The sequence below is a fragment of the Elephantulus edwardii genome, unplaced genomic scaffold (assembly GCF_000299155.1).
Source record: "Elephantulus edwardii isolate Elephantulus edwardi_28Jun2011 unplaced genomic scaffold, EleEdw1.0 scaffold00047, whole genome shotgun sequence".
Lineage (NCBI taxonomy): Eukaryota > Metazoa > Chordata > Mammalia > Macroscelidea > Macroscelididae > Elephantulus > Elephantulus edwardii.
In genome coordinates this window covers 11,078,042-11,089,511 of record NW_006399797.1, presented here as the reverse complement: position 1 = coordinate 11,089,511, position 11,470 = coordinate 11,078,042, and the positions used below count along the sequence as shown (strand labels likewise).

The 11,470-nt window shown below is 40.2% G+C and overlaps 1 protein-coding gene across 1 annotated transcript; it reads left to right on the top strand.

The window, feature by feature from the left end:
* The first annotated feature begins 3,556 nt into the window (after window positions 1–3,556).
* Window positions 3,557–10,440, top strand: LLPH (LLP homolog, long-term synaptic facilitation (Aplysia)). The gene is made up of 2 exons (XM_006886064.1): window positions 3,557–3,770; window positions 10,262–10,440. The coding sequence occupies exons 1-2, from the start codon at window positions 3,557–3,559 to the stop codon at window positions 10,438–10,440; spliced, it is 393 nt and encodes a 130-aa protein (XP_006886126.1).
* The last annotated feature ends 1,030 nt before the right edge of the window (window positions 10,441–11,470 follow it).

Below are 11,470 nucleotides of genomic sequence, written 5' to 3'. Positions count from 1 at the left end.
GGTGACCCAACAGAGTGTGGAAACTATAGAAAATATCATTGATTTCACATGCAAGCAAGATTCTACTGAAGATTATCCAAAAACGACTGGAACAGCACGTCAACAGAGAACTGCCAGAAGTCCAGGCTGGGTTTAGAAGGAGTCGTGGTGCTAGGGATATTGTAGCTGATGTTAGATGGATCTTAACTGAAAGCAGGGAATACCAGAAGAATGTCTCTCTGTTTCATTGATTATGCAAAGGCGTTTGTGTGGATCATAACAAACTATGATTAAATATATACATTTTAAAATAAAAATAATTGGACAAAAAGCATTTTGTACTATTATTTGTCTTAGGGCACACAGCATGTTAGTTCAGTGTAACCAGTAGAATTTTGGCCTATTAGCCTTACTGAACATAATTTCCCTGATCACTCACTCACTCTCATAGCTGTTGAGTCACAACCAGCTCATAGCTGACCCTCCATCGGGTTTTCAGAGGCTTCAATCACCTGGGTGGGAACTGCCCATCTTTCTCCCTTAAGCTGAAATAAATGATGGTACATTTACTTCCAGGTGTTTTGGGTTGTTTTTTTTTTTAGATGTAAATTGGCTCCTTCTTCAGACATTGTTGAATGCACAAATGTATTCCTTAAACCTTCTTGTTAGATGCTGTTGAGTGTGGCTCGTAGCAACCCTATGAGCAACAGATCTGAACCCTGCCCTATCCTGTGTAATCGTCATCTTTGACACCCTTGAACACATTGCTGCAATCACTGTGTCAGTCCATTTCATTGAAGGTGGTAAAAAGAGCGAGGAGAGTATGCGGATGGCTGAGTCTGACCTCTCCTAACTCCACAAGGGAGAACTGCCCCCACCATCATCCTCATAGAACCTATGATAGTGGGTAAATTACTTTTAGGTCTTCTGCCTCATCTTTATTAAGAAATAACTAATCAGGATTAAATAATAAAAAAATTATTTTATTTGGATCCACAATCCATACCCATAGTAGTAGCAGTCAAGAAATAAGAGACCTATTGTTATGTGCTATTGAGTCGCTTGTGACTCATAGCAACCCTATATACAACAGCCCTAAACTCTGCTCTGTCCTGTGCCAATCGCACTGTCTCGGATACACCCATTCTGACTACCCCAGTCACTGAATCAATCCACCTCATAGAGGGCCTTCCTCTCTTGGCGCTGTCCCTCTCCAAGGACCTGTCCCTCCTTGCAACATGTCCAGAGTATGTTAGACAAAGCCTCAGAATCCTTGCCTCCAAGCAGCCGCCCGGTTTAACCCTCTCCGGGATGAATCTGTCTGTTTTCCTAACAGTCCATGGTACCCTCAATACTCTTCTCTAGCACCACAGCTCAAAGGCATCAATTCTTCTATCCTCCTTAGTCATTGTCCAACTCTGATGCAGAACAAGTGATTGCAAAGACCATGGCCTGTTTCAGATACACCTTAGTCTCCAGAGAGACACCATTGCTCTTCAGAACTTTGAAGAGGTCCCTAACAGTAGACTTTCCCATGGCAATACGTTTTTTAATTTCTTGGCTACTGGTGCCAGAGTGTTGACTGTGGAGCCGAGCAGACTAAAGCTGTAAACAATCTCAATCTCTTCACCATCCATCCTGATGCTGCCAGTTGGTCCAGTGGTGAGAATCTTTGCCTTCTTGACATTGAGCCTCAATCCCTATTACATTGGGAAGTCTGCTGTTGAGGATCTCTCCAGAGTGCTAAGGACGTATCTGTTTAGAGACTAAGATGTGACTGATCCAAGCCATGCCATGGTATTTTTAGTTGCTTCCTATGCATGAGAAAGTTGTACAATGAAAAAGACTGAAGAAGTCAATGTCTTTTAATTTTGTTGAAGAGTACTGAATGTCTCATAGACACCCCAAAAGAACAAACCAGTCTAGGACAAAGTGCAACCAAAATGCTCCTTGTGTTCTTTAAAGGCAAGGATGGTAAAGCTTGAGTCTCACATATTGTAAGCATGTTTTTAGGAGAGGCCTGTCCTTGGAAAAGGACATCATGCTAGGAAAGGTACAGGGTCAGCCTTTGGGCGAGCAGCACAATTCAGGTCTACTTCAAATTTACAGATGCCAGTTGCTGAAAAGAGGCAGATGAACAGCCAACTGAGTGTCGCTGCCAAGAGGCTGCTTTTCAGGGAAAAGGAAAAATTTTATTTAAAAAGAAAAGTTCTTAAACAACGCTCAAGAAAACTTGGCGGTGGAACCGAGGCTTCTCCGCCTGCAGAACAGATCCCACACCCAGCCCATTACCATTTTTTTAAAAAAAGTTTTTAAATTTTAATAAACATTTACAGAGGTTTTGGATTTCCATTCATTCATTGCCGCACTTTGCTCCCTGCCCACCCCTGCCCATTATCATTGAATAGGTAGTAGCTGCGGTCATGCCCCAGGCTTCCGCTGAGGACGGGGCAAAGGAGGGCAAAGATTCGGCTGAACAAGTGTCCTGATCCCCCACTCTCAACTTCGCAGAGAAGTTGGCTTTAACAAACTGTCCCGGGATGAAAGCTCGCTACCAAGCACAGCACGTCTCACTGGTAGGGCGAGAAACAGGTTCAGGGCGAGGAGTTCATTTGTTTTACACGGGGGCCCCTTTAACACCTCTGTCCACTGGGGCGCCCAGGGTCACTCCAGTGTATGCAGGGAATCTCCGGACGAAGCCATCTGCTGATGACGATACAAGTGCCACTAAGTTCCCTCATTTTGTCGAAAATTCATACTCCAGGACAGCTTAGTTTCACTCCCTCACTCAAACCGAAAGCAGACATTGGGTCTCCCGCAAACCCCGCCTCTCAAAGAGCTTCCGGGCCGCCTCTGCTCCCAGCAGGCAGCGCGCCCCCCGAAGGCGGGACTTGCCTGGAAGACGGAGGTGAGGAAGTTTCCGTTCAACGTGATTCCTCTGCTGCGTGCGTTTGTGCTGGTTTTCTTGGGTGAGTTCACTACTTTAGGACTAAAATAGGGTGGTTTGAGGCTTGGGACTTAATTCTCTCACATATAAATAATGCCCTCTAAACCAACTATGGTCTTAAGACGTAGGCCTTCTTCAAGGGTGAGGAATTCTCGTGGTTTCTGCGGCGGCCATCTGGCTTTCACCACCTCTAGTTAGCGACACCCGCTAGGTGTTTGTATTATTGGTTGTGATCGCGTTGATTTCGATTCATGGCAGCCCTGTATGTGCAGAAACACGCCACAGGATTTTTTTCAGTGTGTAACTTTAAGGAATGAGTAAAGTTTGGTTTTGAGTTTTTCTCCCTCTTTATGTTAACACCTTTACTGAAGGGTAAGCGACGTTTGTAACCAGACTTGCCTTCTGAGACCTTTCTGAGTGGTTTCAAAAGGACAGCCTTTTCTTTTTGGTCCTCAACGTAATCTGCTTATTAAATCATCATAAATCATGAACAAAGTGAAGCTGTTTTCTTTTTGTGCTTTTTAGAAATATCTTTATTGGCCTGATTGTCCAAGGATTTGTCTTTTAATTTTTTAATATAGTAAATATTTGTGTTTGTATTTCCATTTTTGTTAACTTTCCAGTTAAAACATGGCTAAAAGCTTACGAAGTAAGTGGAAAAGGAAAATGCGTGCTGAAAAGAGGAAAAAGAATGCTCCAAAGGAGCTCAGCCGGCTTAAAAGTATTCTCAAAGTAGATGGTGATGTTGTAATGAATGACATTCAAGAGATTGCAACTGTTGTGGTACCCAGACATTACCAAGAGAAAATGCAGTGTGATACGAATGATGAAAAAGACAAGAAAGGTGAGTTCATGTATTTCTGGGGTTTGTTTTTTAACTCTGGCCATCCCTGTTGCAATAGTTAAATGCTCAGCTGGTAGCAGAAAGATATCACACTTTGTTGTTAAGTATCATTTTATTGCCTACAATGTACATGAACCCTGTCAACAATGGATCGAAACAGCCTCATCTTTGGTTTGCATAAACTCATTACACTTTACACTGACATAATCACTGTCAACCCATCTGGTTGAGGGTCTCCTCTCTTTTGATGACTGATTACCTTTATAAGCATCATGTCTTTTTCCAAAGATTGGCCCTACCTAACAACATGCCTAAAGTATGTGAGACAAAAGTTTTACCATTCTTGCTTTAAAGGAGTGCCCTGGTTGGTCTTCTTCCCAGACAGACTCTTTTGTTCTTCTTGCAGTCTAATGTGGTATTTAGTACTCTTCTCCAGCACTACTGTTCAAAGGCATCAATTCTTCGACATTCACCGTTATTCGTTGTCAAACTTTCACATGCATAGATTGTAATTGAAAAGACCATGACTTGGATCAGGCTCACCCTTGCTATTCAGCACTTGGGAGAAGTTCTTGACAACAGATCTTCCCAATGCTTGCTTTCCCTAAGTGCTGCTTTTGATTTCTTGACTGCTGATGACAAAGGTGTTAATTGTGGATTCAAATAAGATCAGATTGTTGACAACTTCAGTCTTCTCTCCTTCTGTCATGATGTTGCTTACTGGCACAGTCGTGAGGATTTCTATCTTTTTTATATTGAGAGTAACCCATATTGAAAGTTACAGTTCTTCATTTTTGACAGCAAACACTTCATGTCTTCCTCACTCTTAGCAGGCAAGGTTGTGTCATCTAAATAATGCAGATTGTTCATGAATCTTCTGGCAATCTTGGTGCCACATTTTTATTCATTAAGTCCAGCTTCTTGAATAGGTATGGAGAAAGGATACAGCCTCGGTGCACACATTTCTTGATTTTAAACCATGCTGTGTTCCCTTCCTCTGTTTAGACAACAGCTTGGTCTGAGTATAGGTTCAGATGAGCACAATTTAGTATTCTGGAATACCTGTTATTCTCAGTGGTAGCCCTAATTTGATACTATCCATACTGACAAATTCCTTTGTATATTCCGTATACAGTTTCATCATTTTTTATGTAAAACTTTCCCTTTCTATCACCCATCCCTACTTGGCTGCCATGACCACACTTCCATTCCCTGAAGGCTTATACTGTTTGTGATCTTTGAGGAATTTTGTTGAACCCAGGACATATGAATTGGTGTGTTTTAGATTGTTCCAAGTGAGTCTTTGGTGGATGCCTAGTTGTCTCATGAATAGACTACAGGAATAGAGAGTCCTAGATGCATTCTGTTTGGAAGGGTTCACATATTCCGTTAACGTCTAGGCAAACTTAAGAAGTCTTCATTTTACCTTTGCAAGATCTGGTATCCTTACATTGTTATACTTAAACTCTCAGGTTATTGCTGCTTGATTTGGGCAGAGTGTATTGATCTCTCTGTCTTAATCATGCTCTGAAGTTTGAGCCTGTATGCTGTGCCAGTTTAAGCACAAGCATTTCATGGACTTTCACATCTTAATGTTACCATCCTAATGCACATGTGGAGTTAGGAATTGTCAGTTCTCAGACTCTTAACAACAGTGTTTATTTGTGTGGTATAATCAAGGAATTGAAAGCATTCTTCAGCCTTCCAACTTTGGAGCTGCCTTTCAAGTTGTTAAGAATGTCTGTTTCTTATTTTCTTTTCCTCACTCAGCCACCCCCATCCTAAACTATAAAATGCTTTTTCTTCCACCCTCACTTTGACAAGTAGGAGAAAAACTCATCTCCCTTCCACTTACATCTATAAGCTCCTGAATGCATAATTTCCATTTTCCTTTTTTAATTAATGTTCTCCTCAAAAGACTAGGTTCTGCATTTGTTTTCAGAATTATCTTCCCCCTTTACCTTATCCAGGACTATGCTTACATGGTTATTCCCGTGTAAATCTCTTCTCTGCTGCATTTTTCCAACAGAATGAATAGGTTCTTGGATCTCCCATCACAACTAAGCAAGATCAAACATTCCATCTATCTTGTTTGAAAACATTTTTATCACACCAGAAAGAAATCCCATAGTTGTTAAGCAGGCTCTTTCCCTTGTTTTACTTATTCTGGATCTTTCACATAAATGAAATCGTGTATTTGTAGGCTTTTTTGGCTAGTTTCTGGAATTTAGCATGAATTTTAAGTTCATCCATGTTATGTGCACTAATACTTCATTTCTTTCTTATGGCTGAGTAATACTCTGTATGTATCGCACTTTGTTTATCTGATTTATCTGTCCATGGTTATAAATAGTGCTGCTATGAACATGTGGGTGTAAGTTTATGTTTGAATATCTGTTGTCACTTTTTTAAAAAATAGATAATTGGGAGTGGAATTTCTAGGTTATATTATAATTCTGTGTTTTTACTTTAAAAGGCTCTCCCAAATGATTTTCGACATTGTGCCGTTTTACATTTCTGCAATAATACGTGGGGCTTCCAATTTCTCCATATCCTTGTCCAACACTTGATTTTCAAGGTTTCTTGTGGTGGTGGTGGTACTAGTATGGATAGCTAATGCTGACTGAATAGCCACAACAGTGGACTCAAAGGAACCAATGATTAAGAAAATGGTGCAGAGCCAGGCAGCCTTTCATTTTGTCACCTTGAGTCCCAGCCTTCTCACCACCAGTTAATAATACAGTTAATGATACTGAATAGGTTATACTGTATTTCCTCTTTGGAGAAATATCTGTTCAGGTCCTATGTGCGTCTTTTTATATTGTGTTCTTTGTCTTTTTTGTTGATTTAAGAGTTCTGTTGTGTGTGTATTGTCTCCTTTTCTGGAGCAGTTTTACTGAGCTCTAGGTAAAAGTTTCTGCAGCAGATGAGTTTTGCCTTCATGACTGTGCAGTGCTCTCATTTCTATCCTCTGTTTCCATTTATCTGATTTCCTTGTCATTCTCTGGCTTTTCATCTTTCATTTCGAATAAATGTTGCTCTGTGGTCTTGTATAGTTGATTGTTCTGTGGAGCACATTCCTTGTTAATTTTATAAGCTTGAGAGATTGCCTTCAGGAGTGGCTTTGTTCGATGATGAAAAAAGTGACTTGGACAGTCATTTTGAGGCTTCCCGCCACTATCTGTCTGACTTAAAAATCTGATCTTTTTTTATGAATTAATTTTGTTCTTCATTTTTCGCCAGTGCTAATCAGAACTTTCTACTATACCCATGGTCAGAATGATAAGTTATTGATAGTGGAACACCCATCTAAATCTGTTCTTAGACCAGTTAGGGTAGGTAATAGTTCACTTCTTTATAGTATGAATATTAGATACATATTCATTCTTGAATTTCCTGGACAGATTCCCTATAATTTTCCCTATAATTACCCTATTTTCTTCGTCTTTATGTCACTTAGATTTTCCCCTTAAATATCTAGTGAGTGATTGAATGATTGTCTTTATTCAAAATTAGGAGATTAAAATGATTGGAAGCTGGGAGCTTGCATGAGGGGATGTTGATTATCTGGTAGATGTCGTTGTAGAATGGGCGGGTCCATATAGTTTTCTTGGAGTCTCCTGCACCAGTACCTGTAGGTCCTTTCAGTCTCTAGGCAGGAATCCTCTTATGTCCTGTGTAGAGGAACATCTGGTTACCCTCAGTCCTCTCGTCTTCTAGGAGCTAATAGGACATGAGACTAAGGCAGGGGAATTTCCCTACTCAGTAATCTACTATGTAAGTTTGGTTCCTCATCTCTGTGCCAGTCTCCTGTTTCTCCTTATTTCCATTCCCTTAGCTCTCTCCCCTACTGCTTACCCAGTTTCTTAATCCACAAGCTTAATGGTCATTCTTATGAAGTCGGAAGTGACCTGGAACTAACCCTCCAGTGAGTTTCCAGAGGATGTAAACCACACAGTAGGAGATTATCCATTTAATTCCCATGCCTGATGTGCTATCATTTTTAGCCAGACAACTGTCAACTGTTACACAAACTGTGATGGTACCGATTTTGTACCTTTGTGCACCAGTTTATGTTCCCTTCTGATTGACCTTCCTAGTAGCAACACTGTTTCTTTAGAACACAGAGCCAGATTTTGTCACTCATGTTTAAGACCTCCCATTGCTTTCCTGGGCCTACCAGGCTTAATCTGGCCGGGTTCCTGTCTTTAAAACTACTTGTTATGGACTGGGATTTTCTTTTGATTGTTTTGTTATTCCCCCCACCCCAAAAAGATAGTATCAATTCCAGTAAGGCAAGGAGCTTTTAAAAACTAGTGTATCCCTAAGTTCACAGCTAGTAGTGGAAGGGCTTGCAAGCTCTTGCAGCATAGTCCACGGGGAGTTGTGCTGCCAACCTAAAGACCAGGCCTTTTGGACAGTTTTGAATCCACCAACTGCTTCTCAGGAGAAAGATGGACAGTTTCTTCCTCTGTGATTTATAGTCTTGGAATCCCAGTGAAGGAGGATCACTTAGGAGAATGTTCCGACTTGATGGCGGTGAGAAAGAGACTTGAAGTACTTGTTCAGAAGTTTACTTTGTGATCAGATATATCAGACTGTATTCTAGGTCCTGTGAAATGGTGATAAGTATCAGAAAAATGACAGCTGTCCTAGTGGAGTTTGTGCTGCACCGGAGGAGACAAAAGGCAAGCCAGATAAATAATACATTGTCTAGCAGTTGTTATTCCTCGATGGGATGGATCGATTCTGTGATTGAGGTGTTGGGGAAGTGTGTTGGAGACGGCACGGTTGGCACAGGATATACTGCATTTGGGGCTCTTGTACATATGGTTGCTATGAGTCACAAGCTACTCAGTGGCACATAACAACAACAACAGAAGTTATTATTAGGTGCCATTGAGTACAAACCAGAGTTCTGAACCCTGTCCGATCCTGTGCCATCCTCATCATCTCAGACATACTTAAGCCCATTTTTGTAGTCACTGTACAGTCCATTTGGTTAAGTATTCTCTTTTCCCCACTCTCCACCTTTCTAAGCTTGATGTCCCTCTCCAAGGAACAAACTAGCAACGTGCCCAAAGTATGAGACCAAACATCATCCTTGCTTCCAAGGAGCACATGGTTGCACTTCTCCAAGGCGTGTATCTATTTGTTCTTTTGTCAGACCATGGGATGTTCAGCATGTTTCTCCAACTCCATACCTCAAAGGCATAAATTCTTCTGTCATCCTTAGTCATTGTCCAGCTCTCAGATGCATAGCAAGTGCTTGAAAAAAGACCATGGCCTAACTCAGGCACATCTTAGTCCTCATATTGACATCCTTACTCCTAACTAATTTGGAGAGGTCCCTGACAGTGGACTTATCTAATGCAGTATGTCTCTTGATCTGCTGACTGCTTGTGCCAAGAGTATTGATTTTGTGGCCAAATGAGATGAAGTTATTAGCAGTTTATTAGTAGAGATCATTTAAGGACTTCTGTGTTTTGGTAAGGTACTTAAGACAGACGACCACAGAATAGTTGTGATGAACTTCCTGGCAAGTCTCTTATCACAACTGATTCTCCGTGTGCTGATAGAAAAAAATATGGCAGCTTTAGAGTATCCGGGTCTTCCCTCTCTTGGGCTCCTCTCTGTCATCACAGACCTGCTGCTTACTATTCTACCTTATCCAAGTGGTCAGTCATTCCTGATCATCTCATTACTTTAAGGCCGATCCACTAGAAGTGTGGAGTATCCTTCTTAATGCCGTAACATAATTTTACTTATCTCAAGTAATCTGAGAAGTGAACTAATAGCACACATATGCTTAAATCTGTAAATTTATCATTAAAGCTCAAAGTCAGATATCTTTTGCCTGTTTAACATTTACTATTTCAGAGAAGAAGGAGTCCTGATAGCTTAGTAGTAAGGACTTGTGCTACAAACCCAAAGGCATGTGATTGGAACCCACCAGCACCTCCATGGGAGAAAGATGGGCATTTTCCTCCCATGTGCTTTACTGCCTCTGAAAACCTGCTAAAGGGGCAGTTATGAGCCAGTTCTAACTCTGCAGTACACAACATTTCAAAGAAGGGCTTTCATGACAACGTTCTTTAAAAAGTTTCTTGGAAAACTGACCCATAGATTTGACCTCATCTCATCACTATCTAGGTAGATCGTGAACCCTCCATTGGGTTTCTGAGGCTATAAATCAAATAGGGGAGATTGTTCATCTTTCTCCTTTGAAGCCACTGGTGTATTCAAACTAATTAGCGGTAAAACTCTCTTAAGTTACTCAAAATTGGTTTCTGTGACTTCCCATAATTATAGACATGACAACAAAGTAGATGATCCCAAAAGGAATTTTACTAACGGGATTTATTTTTAACATTTAATATGTCTTTTGTGGGCCATACTTGTGGTTTTGATACTCTATAGTGCACGAATGTATTTTCACAGGATTGATAGCTTATACACGAGTGCTAATTGTTTTTACATTCTTTATTTAGATGGCATGAAAATGGAAGCTGACATTAAGAGAAACAAAAAGAGCCTTCTAGACCAGCATGGACAGTACCCAATTTGGATGAACCAGAGGCAGAGAAAAAGGCTGAAAGCAAAGAGAGAAAAAGGGAAAGGAAAAAACAAATCCAAAGCAGCAAAGGCAGCAAAAGGTTTAGCCTGGTAGACTCTGAAAGGCTTTTAAAAAGCACCACATGCAGCAGGCGCTTGGTTAAAGTGTGTACAGGAATTTCAGGTGCCACTAGATGAGAACTATTAATTTCTGAATCCTAACTGGCCTTTATCTTTGATTTCAAACCCAACATAGCTCAAGTTTGGTTTGGGAACTGGAATAAAATAGTTTCTTTGGTGAATGAAAGCTGTAGAGATCTCTCTACTATCCTGGTGTTACTACACATCAAATTTATATCAACTATTAATCTAACTGTAATTGATAGTTGTTACAGTGTGATGTATGTAATTTGTAAATGTAAAGCAAGTGATGTTATGAAAAAATTAGAGTTATGTAAACAATTTAAAAATAATATCTTTGGATCCTCTAAGTAGTGCTTATTTGGAATTTGGATTTTGTTATAATTCAGAATAAAAGCTATTTTATGCATGTATTGTGGTATTTTTAATAAGTTCTTACGGAAAGCATTTTCCATTGGTAGAGGAGACCAGATTCTTTAATATTTTTCTTCCTAGCCTTACTATTTAAATAGAATATTGTTGTTATGTGCCATCGAGTAGCTTGCAACTCATTGCGACCCTACTGAGTATTGTATGACAAGGACTTACCCAGGTGCTAGAGTTGCAAAAATAAGACAGTGTGCCCTCACGGGACTGACAGCTGTGTATCTGCTCAGAAGAGGGTTCAAACTAAGATTCACTAGAACGAAGTCACTTCGTCTTCAGATGACATACTTTGTGCCAGACACTGCTGGACTGAAGCATGATAGATAAAAAAAGACATGACCCATATCTTTAGGAAGATTTAAATTTGTGATTATTTTAATATAACAGTCTTCTCATTTCATGTAATGGATAGTTTCCTGAAAGTTGTGGATGATAATTTTTTTAATGTAAATTTTAAAAGAAGGAAGACAGAAATTAAAAATAAATGGCATTCATAGCCTTTCTTGCTTTTGAGTATTAAAAAATGTTTGTGGTACAGACTGGGAAAAATTATTTGATAATGATATATCAGATAAGGG

What these genes read in the sequence shown, in the direction of transcription:
- LLPH (XM_006886064.1), top strand. Translation starts at nt 3,557, where the DNA reads ATGGCTAAAAGCTTACGAAGTAAGTGGAAAAGGAAAATGCGTGCTGAA. An exon ending in TGATGAAAAAGACAAGAAAG is followed by an intron (nt 3,771 to 10,261) that starts GTGAGTTCATGT and finishes TTCTTTATTTAG; the next exon opens with ATGGCATGAAAATGGAAGCT.